Consider the following 19,307-nt stretch of genomic DNA (forward strand, 5'->3'; position numbering starts at 1 on the left):
CACCCCATGGTTTTCACATTTCTCTGTCCACTGGTCATCACCAAAGATCTATGACTCTCCTTAATGAGATTTAATTCATTTCCTACTTGGATAATTCCCCTTTTAGAACGATTGCAATCTTTCAATGTGATATAAGAGGAGAAACAAATTGCTTATCTTGTCTCTTTGCTATGGTTGTGGAAAAATAATTAAATAAAGATTTATTTAGGAATCATGCATTCTTGCATTATGGTCTTTTTTTTAAATGTTGAATGCTTTTTTTTAATTTGGCCCTAACACGAAATAATAATAAGAAATTAAATAAAATTATTGGGTAAAAATAAAATCATTGATGTTGATCTATTTTGCACTTTTTTGAAGTAATGCGCAGATGTCCTTCGCCATACTTGTCCTTTTCGCTCCAGCTGCGATACTGAAGACACCATTGCAAACAACAGCTGCGGTAACGTTTGAACCGTTTGAACAATGGTATGTGCACAACAGGTCGGCAGGCCACAACCCAAAATTTGCATACGCAAAACACGTTTTACAGTATCTCGCACTTTTGCTAATTTTCGCATTTTCCTATCTTTAATTTTGCCGTTGCTATTATCATCCATCTTTAGCAATTGTCTACCAGTGAGTTATTTTTTCCCCTTCCATTTTTAAGACTCGATTTCGCTTGACAAATTATGCGCAAAAAATAGTTTTTATTAATCATTATTACTTATTTTATTAATTTTTTTTCTAACAATGATTAACAAGCTTCGAATTGTAACTTACTTTGAAGTTTTAAGAATAGATAAATATTTTACATATTCTTAAACAATGCGATTTTAAGTGACAATATCCGAAATTTAAATGAAATCCGACGAATAGCTCCTTTGTAATAAACAAAGAAAAAGAAAGTTTTTGCAGTTTTAAATTTTGATATCTTAGATCGAATTCATTCAAATAATGGATTATTTTTTTCTACTTACAATTACTTCAATCTAATCTATGTATCAAATATCTTTCAATTTTTTTTAATGAACTGACGTAATATTAATTTTTGTTTTGGCTCGATTATCAAGCATTATTTTTTAATGTATTATTTCTTTTGCAACACATTTTTTTAAAATCATTAAAAATTAAGGAAATTAAAAACATCAATAAATTATTAAGAATTTAAAAAGGTAAAGAAAAAAAGCAAAATATAGCGTTTACCACTTTGAAGGTCACAATTTTTTAAATTTTTTTTATTGTGAATAAAGAATATCATTTAAAATTTGTATGGTTTGCAGTTAATTATGAGTGCCATCTTTAATTTCATTTATTTCAATGTATTTTTAGTCATGAGAACATAAACTACGTCCTTTTATTAGTATCTATTTTACGTAAAAGTACCCCATTTAAATTACATAGACTCGATCATCTTTTTCTTTGATGTCTTTCGGCTGTGCTTTTGTTGCGATTGTTACAGTGTGGTACCGATTGACAAGGAACGAAACGAATTAACTTTTTTCGACTCATATTGCGTTTTGAATACTCCTGCATTTGTCTTGTGTGTATATTTCAAAATTATTATGCAAAGGAAATTACTATCAATACAAATATTTATTTACTTTAATCTAATAGGTAAGTATTTTTAATTTTCTAAAACGTAAAACTTTTGTTAGTAGGTCTTGATCGTCTGTTATATTTAATATGGGTAATAACGGGAGATCTTACGGTGTTAAATAATGTGAAAAAAATACCCTTAAATGAAACTAACTGAATACTATATAATCTGTTACCTACTATATAATCATACTATATAATCTGTTCATTAACATACTATGTAATCTGTTCATTAACATAATATATAATCTGTTCATGTTCATTAACAAAAACTTAATTTTACTTTACGTAAGAAAGTTACCCTAACTTGCAAATCTATTCTAGACTATAAACACTACCTCTAAAAATGCACAGAGAATTTTATATTTTTAAGTAAAATAATATGTTCTTAATAACTTTAAATTATAACAAGATCAGTAATTGCAATTTCTTTCTTAATTTCTAGTGTGGAGTGGAATTAAAATTCTTGACATTAATAAATTAGAAAAATATAAAAAAAATAATAATAAATATATAAATAAAGTAGTTTTTTTTTTATATTGTAGAAACTTATTTTGCATTAATTCATTTCGAAAGTTGTTATCAGTTTAGTTTTGAATTGTAATAAAAAGCTAATAAGGCAAAATTCAATTAATAATTGTATGCTTTATAATTTTTTTAACAATAATGTCGTGCTTTTAATAAAAAATTATAAAGATATCATTTTTGTAACAAACTTCTTATTAAAAATAAATGCCGATGCTTTTTAATTGCCTACAATATTTTGATTAAAATCAAATGTGTTTTTTCAATATTATTTTAACCTTTTAAATACGTAATTAGCNCCCCCCATATACTACTTTCTTATTAAAAATAAATGCCGATGCTTTTTAATTGCCTACAATATTTTGATTAAAATCAAATGTGTTTTTTCAATATTATTTTAACCTTTTAAATACGTAATTAGCCACCAATGCTATTTACGTAGACCATGAAATTGTTCTGTTTATGTATGTTCTGTTTTTTCTTTAGATTTCATTTTCTGTTTTTTACGTGATATTTATTACTTAATGTGTTCTATTCTGTTTTGCTTCAAAACAATTTTTGAAGGTTTCTCACACTATCGTATTGATTTTGCTTTGGCTATATTGATGCAATGTTAGAAAGCACTTCTTTTTGCGGATATAATCGAGTGAGCTGATGAAGAGATTATACTTTTTTTCGCTGATTTTTATTATTTATAATTTTTTTAGTTATTTATTTATTTATTTTTTAAATGAATTTTCTACTTTTCTTTTTTTATTATTCTGCAACTTTTTCTATGTTTTCTCTACATTTTGAGCTTATATATATATATCAGATCCTCGCCGAGAGGGGGAAATAAGCAAATTTCTGGCACCAGGCTATACGTAATTATTATTTATTTAGACATATTCATGAAGATCCAAGTGACACAAAATCGAAATGCTCTTCAGTAGAAATTAAGGTTTTTCTCAGATAGTGAAAGGGAAAACTGTGCAATGTTAAATAATGCATAACTTGGAGCCAAAAATAGATTAAAGGACAGTAGGATGTGAATATTAAAGTGTAAGAAAGAATGTTTTGTTCAGAATAATAAGATAGATAAGAATTAGATAAAAATATTACTTAAAACTTATGTTACACACGCATGTATAAGAGAGTGCTGTAAGACCAGATTTCTCGATTGTGTTGAAATTGTTTTCTAGCGGACAAACTCTATATTATTCCTCTTGTCAGGACCTACCATATTGGCGTGTTGTTAAGTGATGTCTCTCTACAATACTTATATATGAGAATAATTAATGTTTTTAATTAATTTAACACTCTTTCAAACCTTTTAATTATTCACCCCCCAGAGGAAAGCTTCCTGTTAATATTTTTTTATTTTAATTTCTATGAAATTAAATTTTAGATTATGAGTCTTAATTTTGACGCGATTAAAAGGTTAACGCAAAATAATAATATAAACAAAGTAAAAAATTGGTAACAAAAAAAAAAATTACATTTTTACGTTTAGCATAAAATTTATCAGTTTCCTAAGATAACAAACACATCCTTGGTTGGTTACAATAAATATTAATATGTAATGTTGCATTCAGCTTTCAAATGACAAGGTTAAATCATTTCACAGATAAATGCAAAAATATGAAAAGCACTCCTAAATAACAAATGTAGTCAGTTGCGTTAAGAAATCTTTATGGGGAGAGCCTGTTTGCATCTGAGTCACTAACAAGGGAGACTAGGAAAGTGTGACTCGCACCAATTTTGAAATAAACTAGTGAGATGTTATGAGGTATAATTTTAGGAGGCAACATTCGTTTCGGCCCATAGAAGGTCCCATGAGAGATAAAAAATAATTCAATATANTATATATATATATATATATAGTAAAATAAAAGAAAGAAGGAAAGAAAATAACTAATAAATCGATACTGCAAACACTATGAATTCATGCATAAAATTGAACCATATAAGCCAACACAATTTATAAAGCTAAAATAATTCCAATTTTTTTCTTCTTATTTATTATGAGTTTGTTTTGTCAAGCTAGCTTTACGTTATTCATAGATAAAGAAAAACACATTTTTAGCCTCAAAAATTTCATATTTAATTATATCCATTAGGGCTAAATTAGGTTTTTGTTTCGAAATGATTTTTAGTTTATCTTTTCTATTTCTAAGAATTTCACAGTCTCAGAGAACGTGAAATTCACAGAAAAAATATTTTTAGCTTTAATTACTAGAGGTTGTAGAATTTAACCTCAATTTGGCGTTTTTAACTCGTATGATACTCCGATTTCTGTGTCCCGTGTTTAGCGCTCTGCATAAAATCGTTTCATATAGGGGCCTTTAGTAGTATTTGATTCATTATAATTATCAAAATAAAATATTGTTTCTTAATATGAAATATGTTGATATAGTTAATAAATATAAATTAAACAATATTTACAATATGGTTAACTCTAATTAAGAATACATTAATTAATTAATTCGCAAGAATAATTTTAAAGAAAGAATAGTATAAGCTCATCTCCGATAATATTTTGCTATTTTATAATGTAGAATTGCTATTTAATGTGTTATATGGAATAAATTATATTAGAAGTAATATAAATGCTATTTTGAAAATAATATTTATTAGAGACAAATCCTTCAGAGACAAGCATTCAAATCATTCTGAAATGAATACATTTCAGAAAATTAAAATTTTCTTATTTTTATTTTCAGTGAAATGTTCAACAGGTCAAGATGTAAAAACATGGAGGTCTAGTATGAATTTTAATGATGTTCGTAACTGGAAAAATGGCAAAATACCATGTTCTAACCAGAAAGTAATATTTCCTTCTGAAACACCTGTCGCAATTTTCATGCCTGAAGTTTTGCAAGTGTCTGAAATGGTAAGGTGCAGCTTTTATTAGATAATTTCGTTCTCAATACTAAGTTTTCCAATTAGGATAAAATTTAGATTCTTTCTTGACTATTTAATTACTGGATAGAGCCACGGTGGCTTGTAGGATTGAGCGCTAGCCAATGGAGTGGCGCTTGAAGACTGCTCCCTATTCGATGAAAACTGCCACCGTCTCACGTCGACCACAGTGCTGCCTTAAGTTAATCCCTATTGTAAACGAATCGTGATGTAGAGTCCTCTTACCATCGGACGATTCTTGGGTGATTTTCGTTTTTTTCCTCTCCGTCTAACGCAAATGCTGGTCTGTTTCATAGAAGAGTCTTCGACGAAGGCGAGGTTGTCCTAATACCTGATCTAGGAGCTCCTTTATCTTCTGGGTTCAATTCAAAATTACAAAGCTGCGAATTTGAACACCGATATCTGTAGGTCTAGATCATCTGTTCAACACCAGTAATAAAATAAAAAGGTACTGGAGAATAATTGAATTAAGATGTACTTCTTAATTTTTTAAATAATTTATTTTCTTTCTGAAATTAATCATAGGATTTTAATGATTATTGACTAATTCTTTATTTTAGCTTCTACCAATGAATGGAGAGCTTGTGTTTCCTGAAAATGCTGTTTTAAAAATTGGCGGTGGTTTGGAGAAAGGACAATGTCCCAATGATGGTAAGTCCATTACAGAAAAAATGACAATAGTTAACTTCTATCAATATGTTCCAAGGAAACGTTTCTACTGTTGGTATCCGTATCATATCCTGATGATGACAGAATCATAATGCAAACAGTTTCGTCCGATATAGTACTTTTTTCTTTTGAAAAGTGTTGCTCAACATATTTATATCTGTAACTTAAGGACAGCAGAATCATGATTGCAAACGATTTTGCCAGATTTAGAACTCTTTTTTACAAAATATTCTTCTACCCGAAAAACATAGGTAAAAATTAATCGTATAAATATGAACATATGATGTTGTGTATGTTCGTATAAATATGAACATGTAATGTTGTCACCGGAAATAATCTTTTTTTCGTTTCTTTTCTGAAGTAAGTTTGGTTCCATAATCTTCTAGAAAACAAGGAGTCGATTTGGTTTGATTTTCAGATTTCATAACTATTCGGATAAGTATTCTTGTGTAATATTAACTGAATCTGAATAGTTGATATCATGACCAAACTGCATTGAAAACTTAAATATAGATAAAAATAAGAAAAGAAGACAAGAATTTCTTTTAAATCCTTAAGCTAATTTTACACTATCAGAAAAATCAGCTCAAAATTGAACCATAATATCGGTACCCAGAACCATAATTAAGTACAAGTTTGATGCAACTTTAAGGAAGTGTTAAATTGAACATGGTTCCCTCAATCGCACTAGTTGAATCACAGTTATGTCTAATTGAACAAAAGAATAATGATTGAATTGTATAATTCTATGGTTCAATTTGGCTTCTTTTTAAGTTAGCAGTAAATTTGGACAATATTATAGTTTAATACGATCCTAAATTTCTAATAGTGTGCGACAAAAGATAAAATCTCTTTCAATAATTCAAATTTATAATAAGTTTCATAAAAAATAAAATATTTGAAAATGGCCAATTTTGCGCTTTTTTAAGTTTGTAGTAAATTTGGACAATATTGTAGTTTAATACGAAAACGATAGAAAATTTTTAGAGAAAATGAGAATTTATTTTAAATCCTGAAACTAATTCTACACTCTTTGAAAAATCAGCAAAATGCTTTAACCATTATATTGGCACACAGAACCATAATAAAGTGCAAGTTTGGTGCAACTTTAAGAAAATGTTAAGTTGAAACATATTTCCGTACAAATTGGAATTACTCATGTCGTCTAATCAAATTAAAGAATAATGATTAAATTGAACGATACTGCGGTTCAACTTAACGTCTTCTTAAGTTGGCAATAAATTTGGACTATATTGTAGTTTAATACGATAAAAAATTTTTTTAACTGTGTACGACAAAGAATAAAATCTTTTTCGATAATACAGAAATATAACAAATTTTATCGATAATTCAAACATATAACAAAATTATAAAATCTCTTTTTCTCCTAAAACTAAAAGAACTAATTTTTTTTATTCATACATTAGATGCTGAATTTATACCAAGGATGGACTTTTGGTATGATCCTAGCAACTGGAATATAACTTCGAGCCGTGCATTTCCTAAAAAAGTGTCCACCCGGAATTCTGCTGTACCTCACGCCTTCCAAATTCCTTGCCCAATGGATGAGGCTTGGTTCCCAGCAGATACAACATTCCGAGCTCATGTAATTTATCCAATGACACGGGTATCAAAAATTTACATTGGTAACAAGGATTCTTACCAAGTAAGCTAATGAGGCTGTTTAGAAAACTATAGAATAAAGTTAAATATCTATGCAATAATATTTATGAATCTATCTAAATATTTAGGGGGGGAGGATTTAAGATTGCATCATTTCTCATAATTTAAATATTGCTTTTTAAAGCGAAATCTTTCCTCTTTTCTTCTCCAGAATGTTTTTTTTTATTCAAATCATTATCAATTTATTATTAAAATCTAAATTGTCTGAGTTTAGTTGAATACAGAATATTTCTATTTTTAACGTCCGAAGTTTTTGCAATGTATGTTGAGTGACAAGTGGTAAAAAGAAAAAATTTCTTTTCAGTTGGCCAAACGCAATCGTTTTTTTTTCTTTCGATAATTCGATAAATAAAATGATTTGATCACGGCTCTTCTTCTGCACAATTTTTTTTCCTCGCATTCTTCTACAATCTCGACGAAAGCGTAGAAACATCTTTTTTTTCCAATCCAAATCGGACGCAAAAAACGAATCAATAAATGGCATTACATCATTGATTGAAAAGTCATCTTTGAAAACTTTTACACAGTGATTGGGAAGAAAAAAAACTCAAATTAATATAAATCTAGTAGTGAAATTAGAGTCAAAAAATATTCTAAACTAAATTCAGTGGGCACGACAGCCCGTGGAGGGCCAGAGCCTACTGCTCACATCCCAGTTTTCTTGACCTTTGGGGTATAGGGTGCAGGAGAAGAGGTTCCGGTTGGATGAAAGGCTGAACAAGAAATCCCCAAGCATGCGTTTTACTCATTTTATCGGCCCACTGAATGGATGAATAGCTTAGTCAAACTTCCCAGCTCCGAGGATAGAACCCAGGATCTGTGTCGCGGGAGTAAGATGTGCTACTCGGAGATCTGGATTTATAATCATTAAAATTTGAACTCCCACTTATAATTTCAACAAGGAGGTGTAAATTCTTTTTAAATATGTATTCTTTGCATACTTTTTAAAAATTGCTTAAATGTAACATATTTTTATTAAAATTGTACTTACAAGTTTATTTTTATGAACTAGGAATATAACCAAGACAAGTTTGATATGCTAATAAGGAGTGATACAGGAAAGTTGCTTTTTCCAGATTTTCCGAGATTCCGGATCTCAGAATCTACGTGCACTGATGTAACTGGATGCGAATGTGGAAATGAGGGCCATGAGGTACTTGTAAAAATGTCACACACATTTAGCATGAATAACAGTAGGGTGTTCTAGAACTCTGAACTAAAATATAGTGTTTCGTTAAATAAAATAAAAAACTTACTTGCAGTCTATATTGAGTAATTAAAACAAAAAGACGTACTAAAAATCACACACATTGTGTCCCGTACCCTTTAACCCTTTCCTGTCCACTGATTTTATTAGAGCAAATTAAAGAAAAAAAAGGTATTAACGGAAATATAAATTATATTTTAATTCAATAAACAAAACACAAGGAGCTGGAAGATTAATCAGTTGGAATATTCAATGAATCTTTCCAATTGAACTATATCGTAAATTTCTTGCTCAACCGAACTACTGAGCTACTACTGTTTTGTACTACTGAGCAGAAAGCGTAGAGGATTAAACTTAGAATTCTTGTCAAAAGATAAATAAAAAAGTATACATATGAGGGATCACTAATAAATGTTTTAGTGATATCCACCAAATTAATGCTGAGAAAAGCGGAACTGAAAATATTAAATCATGTTTGATTGTCTGATGAAACTTGGAAGTGTTTCTACCAACCAATCGCCTTACTTTTTTTGTTTTCTTCAGCAATCAAACAAGTTTCGTGCTTTTAGTCTCACCTTCTTCAGTAGTGATTCGTTAGACTTATATAGCGTTTCTGTTTTCTCCTGAGTGAAATATTAATTTAAAACTCTTAATGCTTGCCCATTTTTTATGTTATTTTTCCTTCAACAATATTTGTTGCAAGGCTCTATTAGTGTTATATGATTAAATATTGATGCATACTTCTCATCACAATCCTAAATATGAGATTCTGATAAAACTGTATTGATTACAGTTTTATTTATTACCTCAGCCTTTATCTAAATTACAGAACGTTGGCCATAATAAAAGATTTTAAGGGACGGTTTGATATGATATGCGTCAGTTAAAATTATGTATTTCATTGAAACATATTTTTTTTAAATTTATAAGCATCTTACTACCCACAGTTATCAAACTTAAGTTTAAAACTGCTGAAAGATAACATAATCACTACAAATTTTTTTAGGTTCTACCAACAATTTGCAAATTTGAGGTGCCATGCCCGGAACTTTCTTGTTCAGACCCGATTAAGGTAGTTGGACATTGTTGTCCTATGTGTGGTAGGTTTTTTTTCTCTCGTTTTTTTTCTTTTTTTTCTTTTAAAAAAGTAATCATAAAATAACTTTTTTTAAACAACTTTAATTTTCATTTCATTTTACTTTCATGTGCAAAATATAGCTGCCAAAATAACTTTCAAATATGAATGGAGTTTTAAAATGGATGGTCTTATGCAAATGTATGATAAATACTTAACTACAGTAAGTATAAAGTTTTACAGAAAAATTTATTTTATCATGTTATTCTGCACTTATCAGATATTTTTTTTTCTACTTAATACATTGTTACATAATTTTTAAATATTCTTATGAACACGGAACCTGTCTGATTCAACCCACAAAAAATATTAGGAAATGATATATATCTTCTTGGTAACAGATATCAAATACTGAAAATTTGTGAAAGAAACTATACGAGATCCTTTTTCAAATCTTTTTTACCGTATTACTTTCATTGTAAAATTATTTTTAAATGTTCTTACTAACTAGCAACAGTACCTGTCTGATACGACTTACAAAAAATACCTGAAAAATTACGTATCCTTCTGTTAATATATATAAAATAATGACGATTTGTGAGAGAAATATGGCAATTGTAGCCTCCAAAAATTGTATTTCCCAATAAAAAGAAATCTGTCGGTTAAGCCCTGAAAGTTGCCGACAGCCAGCAGATAAAATGTTTTGGGTTTACATTAGGGTTTGCCATCACTTTTACATGTACTAAAGATGAAAGCAGGCTTACCGTTGAATCAGCAGTAAAATGCCATCAGTGGGCCAACACCTTTGAACTCAGCAGTTGCCGCTTAAATTAACTTAGAGAACGTTATTACCCATTACATTTTGAATTGCAATTAGCTGATTGTCGTCACTGAATCAATCGGTGGCGAAAAGAGGTCATTGACTTTTAAGTATAAAAAAAATTCACAGCCTGATGATCAGTATCGAGTCGAGAAAGAGAGAAGCATAGCACATTGAAGAAAGGCATTAAATAATAAAAAATTAAAGAGTCTAAGTAAAAAGAAAGAGGAGGAAAAGGTAGTAAAAAGAGATAAAGAGTAATGTTTAGAAATACTTTTCAATTTATTTCGAAAATCAAACAACAATACCGAAAATTTCAGAGAGGATTTACCTCGATGATAATGCATAAAAATTTAAGGATGTTTTTATTTTTTACTTATTGAAAGAATTGATACATTACTGTTTGAGAATTTTTTCAATAATTAACGTATTTTAGGGAATTTGCAAATGGGAAAGAAATTATCCAATTTATTTTTACTTTGCACATGGTTTGCTATGAAAAATAGAAGAGAAAATTAAAATTGAATATGAAAGTGGTACATATCTGAATCAAATCTGAATGGCGCTTCTCAGGAAGCGCCATTCATATATTGAGCTTCAAATATGTCATTATTTTTTCCCTAATAAAATATTTTGTAATTTAAAAATAACTATTTTTTTAACTCGTCTTTTTTAAATATTTAACACTCCTTATTTACAAAATAATTTGTTTTATAAATATTTTAGGAAAAATTCCAACAGGTTGAGAGTTTTACTTCAAAACTATCAACCCGACATATTCAGTCAATTTTTGTTGATAATTCTCCTGGGAAGCAATTAGCGAATGAAGTTGTTCTGATGATTTTCGATGCTTTAGAGACAGGTACGAAAACGTTTATTTATAAGATTTAGTTTAGCATATAGCATATTCTTCGATCACAATTCTAATTTATTTCATTATATGCAGAAATTTCGAAGAATTATTATCAATCGTATATTTCAGTTAATCAATCAATTTTAACTCAATTAACTTGCTACGAATTATTACATTATACGACTCTGTAATATTTTAAACTTATCACTACTGAAACAGTATGGCCATTTCTGACTTGAGCCATCAAATATCAATTAACTAACCAAATTATTTTAAACTTAGATTAAAAGTCATTAGTGTGTAATAAAAATTATTAGTAGCCAGCTTCACTAGCTTACTTTAAAATTCAGAGAGAAATGAAATAGTAATGAAATACATGTTCTTGAACTAACGTAAGTTCAAATTCTTTGGAATCTAGGCTGGTAAGTTAATATACTGCTGATATAAAATATTAAAGAGTTAAAATCACAAAATGCAAACCGTGGGTTTGTTGCATGGCTGGAGTTCACTTGTCCTTTGAGTTGGGTTCTGATTTGTCTTTTCTTGAGTTGGTTGCGTGAAGTTTGTCTTCTGAATTTTATGTTCTTGAACTAGCGTAAGTTCAAACTCATTGGAATCTAGTCTGGTAGGTTTATATACAGCTCTGATATAAAATTACAAAGATTTGGAGTCACATCATGTAAGCATTGCAGGGTTGGAATTCACTTATCTTTTGAGTTGAGTTCAAATTTGCACGGATATAATGGTAAACGTTACTCACAAATCAACTAGATGAATAGGCTGACCACTAACGGTGATACATTAAAATTGAAGTAAGCAACAATGAATTACAAAAAAATCCTTAATTAATTTATCTTTCAAATTTCTTAAGTGAGGCAATTGAAAATACGAAAAAAGTTTGCTTTCTTCGTTAAGCATTCATAAATAATAAGATTTTTAAAAAAATAATAATAATAACTATCAAAGTACGTATTAATAATAAATATATTAATATTCTATTAAATGATAGTTTCTTTAAGCTTTTGAAGGCATTTAAACGGGTATTTTCAAAAAAATTTACGTAACAGAAAGTTAAAAATTGATTGAATTTAGTTTTCAAAATTGATTTAGCAAAAACATATTCAAAATATAATAGCAATATTTCGAAAGAAATATTATATTCTTGGAAATAGAACAATATTGACAACAATTTATTCAGGGGAATAATTTTACTTTACAAAATATTGTTATGTAATGTAATATTTTAAAAAATAATCTAAAAAAAATAATTCCAGCTTCTACCACTGGATCTAATCCTATTGGAATCCGAGAACCTAAATTGGATATGTCTACTTTGTGGAACTCAAAAGATGATAATTATGGGAACTATACAGGTACATCAGGTAAACTTGCTTCAACAATATTATTAGGTGAACAATTTTAGTTATGGTCAGAACCGGATGAATTTTAATTTAACAAATTAACTTTATTGTTTCGGCTAGACAGTTATAGAAAAGTTACAATTCATTGTGCCGGGGGAAAAATAAGAAGAACGATTCGCATTTAATATAAAACTTTTTTTATTAGATGAATTTGGATTCTTTCTCCCAAAAGTATGTGCGGCAGTTAAAATCTTGGGGGGGAAGTGGTCTGATTAATTTTATTATGAGAGTGGCCAAAAGTTGGACCTACTCAATTTTATTTTTACAGTGTATCAATTTTCTTTATGGAACAAATTGCGCACTTAAAAAAGTCTTAAATGGGAATCCATACTCAGAGAATGATTTTTTTAAATAATCTTCAGGTAAACAAATAATTCATAACAGTTTCTATTATTTTTAAGTTAGTTGGCAACCTTCCATGAATGGTTGCGAATTTTTTGAATAATAAAATATAAAAAATTTTACAATATGATTGCGCCATTTTTAACTTATGACGCAAATAAATCGTCCGAATAATGACTAAAAAAATGTAAGTTTTCAACTACAAATTTTATTAAATTTATAAAGTTTTTTTTTAAGGATTCTTTTTAAGGTTATCGAACTATTCAATTGTTTTATTTCAAATTTTAGCATTATTTTATATTTTATTTTCTGATTATTTCAAATTTTAGTTCTAGAGATATCGTTTTAAAAGAAGGAAACAGGTAAAGATTGCGTAGAAAATTTTTTTAAAAACTTCTGGAAAAACTTCACTTTTATTAATTTATTACTATTCCTATATACACTGAAGAGCCAAAAAAACTGGTATGCCTGCCTAATATCGTGTAGGGTACCCGCGAGTACGCAGAAGCGACGCAACACGACGTGGCATGGATTCGATCAATGTGTGAAGTAGTGCTGGAGATAATTGACACCATGAATCCTGCAGGGCTGTCCATAAACCAGTGGGAGTAAGAGGGGGTGGGGATATCTTCTGAACATCACGTTGGAAGGCATCCCAAATATGTTCAATAAAGTTCATGTCTGGGGATTTTGGTGGCCAGCGGAAGTGTCTAAATTCAGAAGAGTGCCGCTGGCCACCAAAATCCCCAGACATGAACATTATTGAGTATATTTGGGATGCCTTCCAACGTGATGTTCAGAAGATATCCCAGCCTCCTCTTACTCCCACTTATGGACAGCCCTGCAGGATTCATGGTGTCAATTATCTCCAGCACTACTTCACACATTGATCGAATCCATGCCACGTCGTGTTGCGGCGCTTCTGCGTACTCGCGGGTACCCTACACGATATTAGGCAGGTATACCAGTTTTTTTGGCTCTTCAGTGAACTTCTATTACTTCAGAAAAAATACATTTTTGTAGCTGATAATGCTGCTAAAAGGAAGAAAAAAATTCTTAAAGAAATCACAAGATGAACACAACTAACTATACAAGTGTAAAGAGTTTTTTCTTTATCCCCCCCCAACACTGAATTATCATATTCTATCAGTTTGTTTTGCTAAATAGCTGTCATATTTCTATGTGTGCCTTCCGATCTATAAAATCTAAATTTTTTATGCTTTTAATGTAACGCAAGGATAAATTTGAAATAAATGATTTTAATTGATCTGATCCAATTTAATGAGTAAAACAGAGAGAATACAAAGTATTCAAATGTTGTGAAATATGTTATGCAACCATGCTTTTTTCTTAAAAATCATATCCTTTAGTATAGCCAATTATGACTATCATATCCATCTTTTTCGGTAACCAATTAGTCCGCCTCGCCTTTGCGCCTCCTCATTGACTCTGTCGCCTTCGGCAGTAATGCTGTTAATGCTTGGTCCTTTCTCACGGACTTGCTTTTCAACTTGTTTAATTTTATACTGACGATTAACTATAAAGTGAAAATTGGAGGAGGTAGAAATCGGATCCCTATTAATTCAATTTGAAATTATAATGGAAAAAATTGAAAGAGTGAAACTTGCCCACGAACTCGAGATTTCGCGACTCCCTATTGTTCCACCACCATAAAATAAAAGAAAAGAAAGAAAAACAAGAATTACTCCAACCTCATGACGATATTTCATTTAGAAGCCGAAAATTAATTAAAAAGTACGCTTTAATTTTTTAGCAAATAGGAAATTTAATGATTGAAGAAAATTGCTTTACAGAAAATAAGATTGCTCATACATAAACATAACATTAAAAAAAAAGTTATGTTGTCACTATTTTGACTTCAATTCTATTCATAAATGTGCAACAACATTTTAAATTTTTCACTTAAACCAAGCGTTAAAATAATATCAGGAGGGGGGGAATATATAAGTTCGTCAAAATTAAATCGGACTATGTTACCAGGTTCCGTCTAGAGACTCGCAGAACATTCACGTACCGCTATATAAGATATAATCAACAAACCAACAAAATATATTTGCTATCACTTTCGACAGTCATCATTAAAAAATAGTTTTTTCAAGGGTATCTGAGCAAACCAGAGGCAATTTAAAATATTGATAGTTTGAACGATGCACTTCATGATTTCAGTTGTTTACAATTTGTTGTGAAAATTAAAGGTGCCTTTAACAATAAATCAGAGCAGCTTTCTCTTGCTAGGTCACTTATAGTTTGTCTAAAATAAGAACTCCGCTAGACATTTGTCGTGGCCTTTGGCGGTGGCCATGACAGACCTGTGGCTTTGGCCATGGTAACGAGGTATGACTATTTCAAGTAGGGGTGCGAGGTCACTGTTTTGGAGTGGTTTGGGCTCGGGTCGGCGAGAGAGAAGGAATCTCTTCGGTCTATTTTGTGTTAGTCCTAGAGTGAAGCTACCCTCCCTAAAATGCGCCATTCTTGTTTCCATGCCACCAGACGGCCTCAGACTTTGTGGCGGGAGGAGTTCTTACCTTAGACAAACGATACGTTAGGTACTCTCTCTGTGCGAGTGTCGCATATTCGAATATTGTTTCAAAAGAATCCTGTCATCAACTCATTTTTCTACTCCCTAATGTGAGTTTTCTTGTACTCTAGATAAAAGTACAAAGAAAAAGAAAAGAAAGACAGTAGTTTGAAAGAGAAATAATTTTTTTTTTTTTAAGTAACGGCAAGCACTGAACTTTCGTTCTCCGCCTTAGAAGATGGCGAAAGTGTTGCTCATTTATCGTTACCCAGTGGCCACCTGTGAACCAAAGTCACGGAGACGAGCAACATTACCCACGCCACACTGCCACAAATAGAGAGAGAAACATCCATGCCCAGAGCTGGATTCGAACCCGCAGCCATTGGCTTAGCAGTCAGGCAAGCTAACCACTCGGCCACCTGGCCGGCGAAAGAGAAATATAGGGAAATATAGAATGCAGATAATATATTTTTGAAAATAATTATAATTTGTTGTGTTTCGGAGATTACCAGATTGCTGTTTTGTTCTGAACTAGGCACTTCTTTTAAAATATTAAATTTCGTTACAAAATTATGGTGAGGGAAATATTGTTGCAATTTTAGACCATCCGAATTAACAGTTAACTCTTTGATTTTTAAAGAGATTTCGCAGATTCACGTATCATCCTTCAGGCTCTTGTACGTAAGTTTTGAAGCAACTGCGCATGCACCTATCTCTGTAAAGTGAGCGCAATTAACGCTAAAAAAATGGTAAAATACTTGACAAGTATGCGTACGAGAGCGTGATGATACGTATAACCGTATTTCTCTACTCTTACAGGAATGTCTTCTGGTTCGGTTGCAGCTGTAATTATGGCTATCATCTGCGCTATCTTAGCTATAGCTTTCTTTATTTACAAAAAGAGACAGTAAGTTCCAGGGAACATTTACGCTTTATTACTATATTAACCAATTCTATTCTTGAATTCTTGCCTCTTATATCGTTCTCTTTCAGAATTCCAGGATTTTCGTTCGCAAGATTCGATTTAAGAGGAGAAAAGATTGAACTTGAGCTTGGGACCACACCACATGAAGAGTTAGAACCTGAAGAGAGTCCAAGATCTTCAAAATCAGAGGAAAAAAGTAAAGCGTTTGATAACCCAGTGTACGGCACTAATATTACAGACGAGATTGTAAGAATGAATTGATTTTTAATTATTAATTTCTTCTGTATATCAACTTATAGTTTTTAACCCCAAATTTAAAAACCTTATTAAAGTGACCGTGGTGGCAATAAATTTTTAAAATATAATTTCTATTTATTTTTGTAAAGAGAAAAAAATTTAAAATTTTTAAATATATGTCCGTATGTTCTGAAGGAAAATAAATTATAAAAGAAGATACATACATTCAATGTCGCGAACGACACCATTGTTGATTAATGTTTACTAAATATGTATATATATATATATATTGATTTTGCAAATAACTTATAAACTCCGAGATTAACATGGACGAAAAACAAAATTTAAATTATAAAATTTAAATTTATATTGAACATAAAACTAAACGCGTTTGAGGCACATATGGCTCTCTAGAGACGTTTGTTAACAGAATGTTCGGTAAATTATTTAGCATGTATATTGTTATTGTAGTTTTCGTTGCATGCAAGTTTTTTTATATAATATTTTTAACCAAGTGATGTCATATTGAGCAAATACTTTAAAAATACTTAATAAATTATTTCCTGAAAAACTATGAACTTAATAATGTTTTATATTGTAACAAGAATTTATTAATAATATACAAGGTTCTTAACTTTAAAATAAATCAGAGACTCCACTATTATAAAAAACATTATTTATAATTTGCAGATGCTTAAATTATCCAACTGCACGTCAACAAAATATACGATATATCCATAGTAACTAAAATATGTTAACGCCGTTCGTTTCGGTTACCTTGTCACAAATTCTGATGTTTCGAAACATGATGCGGACAATTGGGTGCTTACACTTCAAGAAGAAGATCTCCCACACCCACATCTGTGACCCATGATGTCAGCGCCAGCTAATCTTTATCAGCAAAATGGCGTATTAAAGTTGAGCAAAGTTTCTCTACATAAGTTAGAGTGTTAATAACGTGAAATTAATTAAATATAATGCAGCATCGCATCTCGAATTTGTTGAAATGCAATTCTTTCTCGTCTATTTTGTTTACTTAACTTAGATTTGTAATTTGTTTATGTATTTTATTGTAATCGTGATATATTTCTGTTTTGTGTAACTGGCAACTTCGATGCATAATTAGTTTGTTTATATTCCACATGGCTTCGTGCCTGCCTTTGTGTTTAGTCTCTGTGTAAATATTTAATGAAGGAATTGAAATCGTTAAGAAAGAATCTATGCGAAAAATACAGAATGTGTCACTTAAGAGAATTGATACTTGACGGGTTTGGCTTTCTTGAAATAGAATGAAAAGAACAGTTAATGCCCCGTTTCAACAACAATCTGGATCGAGATACCCACTCTACGTCACTTGTAGGTATCCTGTTAAGCTGACATTTAAACTTTTTCTTAGCCTATCATAATATTGATTTGCAACTCCTAATGTGAGAAATTTTATGACTAGGATTCCAAAAATGGACATTAGATTTGGCTCAAGAACATTTGATGCCCTTTTAGTAAAATTGAGTGATGGCTAACGTAGTTTGAACTCACGTAGTTTGATAAAGAACGCTATTTTATCAAACAAGTAGTAACTACTGCAAGAATGTGATATTATTCGCAAAGATTATAACTTTTTCAGAATTTATGATATTCATGTTTCTCACTTATGCTCTTATGTTTTAAGGCTACATCAAGCAATGAAGACAACTTAGGAGGAAAAGACTACGTAGAAAACCCAATGTTTATGATATTTGAGGACTCTGAAAAGAAGGAGAAAAGTTAGATTTTAAGAAATTGAGTAATAGCTAATAATCAAGTCTTAATAAAGATTTTTGTTGTCAGCCTGCTGCTCTTTTGCACATTTTAAGCATCTTTCTTCACTTCCAAGACATTTACATTTAATTTAGCATTAAAACAATTAAACTTAATTAAAAAATGAGTCATCAGTCAACGTTTCAAAAAAGTAGATTTTTTTCCGAAGCAATATGAGAAATGATATAAAATTAATGCTATTAAATGGGGAAAAAAATACTCTAGAGATGTTCAAGTCAGAGGGTGAACTATATCACTTTTAACTATAATCATTCTACCAATTTTTTCAATATTGTAGTAGTTAGCCATTGAGCAAAGATTGAGTTGATGACAGCTTAGCTTAGATATTTCGATAGAGGTGTCAAAAATTACGTCACTACATGTGTACCAGCCTTTTGAAATTTTATCACTGGTCAATTAATTGCACTTGGAATACGTTTCACTTTGAAGTAAAAAAGTGTAAATAACCGGCAGCCATTGACAAGTATAAAATATGTCAATTGATTAAAAGATAATAGTCAAGTAATATAACCTTTGACTTCGATATCTATTATTTTTTTAGTTAATTTTCTAAAGCTAATTTAAAGACAATGAATTTAATTTTGCATTTTTAGTAAAGATTCTGAATGATTATTAGTTTAGAAATTATGTTACAGACGCTAAAGAGTCACAATTCAAAAGCATAGCAGAAATTTATATAGTATATAGTTATATATATATCTATCTATCTATCTA

The 19,307-nt window shown here is 30.3% G+C and overlaps 1 protein-coding gene across 2 annotated transcripts; it reads left to right on the top strand.

Moving 5' to 3' along the window:
* Positions 1-1,439: 1,439 nt before the first annotated feature.
* Positions 1,440-18,601, top strand: LOC107438985 (amnion associated transmembrane protein). Of its 2 annotated transcripts, none has more exons than XM_043038827.2 (12): positions 1,440-1,596; positions 4,806-4,975; positions 5,565-5,655; positions 7,101-7,339; positions 8,369-8,509; positions 9,570-9,663; positions 9,782-9,861; positions 11,185-11,320; positions 12,586-12,693; positions 16,433-16,520; positions 16,607-16,784; positions 18,445-18,601. In XM_043038827.2, exons 1-12 carry the CDS (start codon positions 1,545-1,547, stop codon positions 18,541-18,543), a joined length of 1,476 nt encoding a protein of 491 aa, XP_042894761.1. In that variant the 5' UTR covers positions 1,440-1,544; the 3' UTR covers positions 18,544-18,601. The 2 variants fall into 2 exon arrangements, with proteins under 2 accessions (XP_042894761.1, XP_042894764.1); XM_043038830.2 differs by having other exon boundaries at positions 12,586-12,684.
* The last annotated feature ends 706 nt before the right edge of the window (positions 18,602-19,307 follow it).

Source organism: Parasteatoda tepidariorum, chromosome 1, assembly GCF_043381705.1.
Source record: "Parasteatoda tepidariorum isolate YZ-2023 chromosome 1, CAS_Ptep_4.0, whole genome shotgun sequence".
Classification (NCBI taxonomy): Eukaryota; Metazoa; Arthropoda; class Arachnida; order Araneae; family Theridiidae; genus Parasteatoda; species Parasteatoda tepidariorum.

Coding starts and splice junctions, on each gene's coding strand:
- LOC107438985 (XM_043038827.2), top strand. CDS start 1,545: ATGCAAAGGAAATTACTATCAATACAAATATTTATTTACTTTAATCTA. Junction 5,656..7,100: donor AGGACAATGTCCCAATGATG/GTAAGTCCATTA, acceptor TTCATACATTAG/ATGCTGAATTTATACCAAGG. Junction 9,664..9,781: donor ACATTGTTGTCCTATGTGTG/GTAGGTTTTTTT, acceptor TGCAAAATATAG/CTGCCAAAATAACTTTCAAA.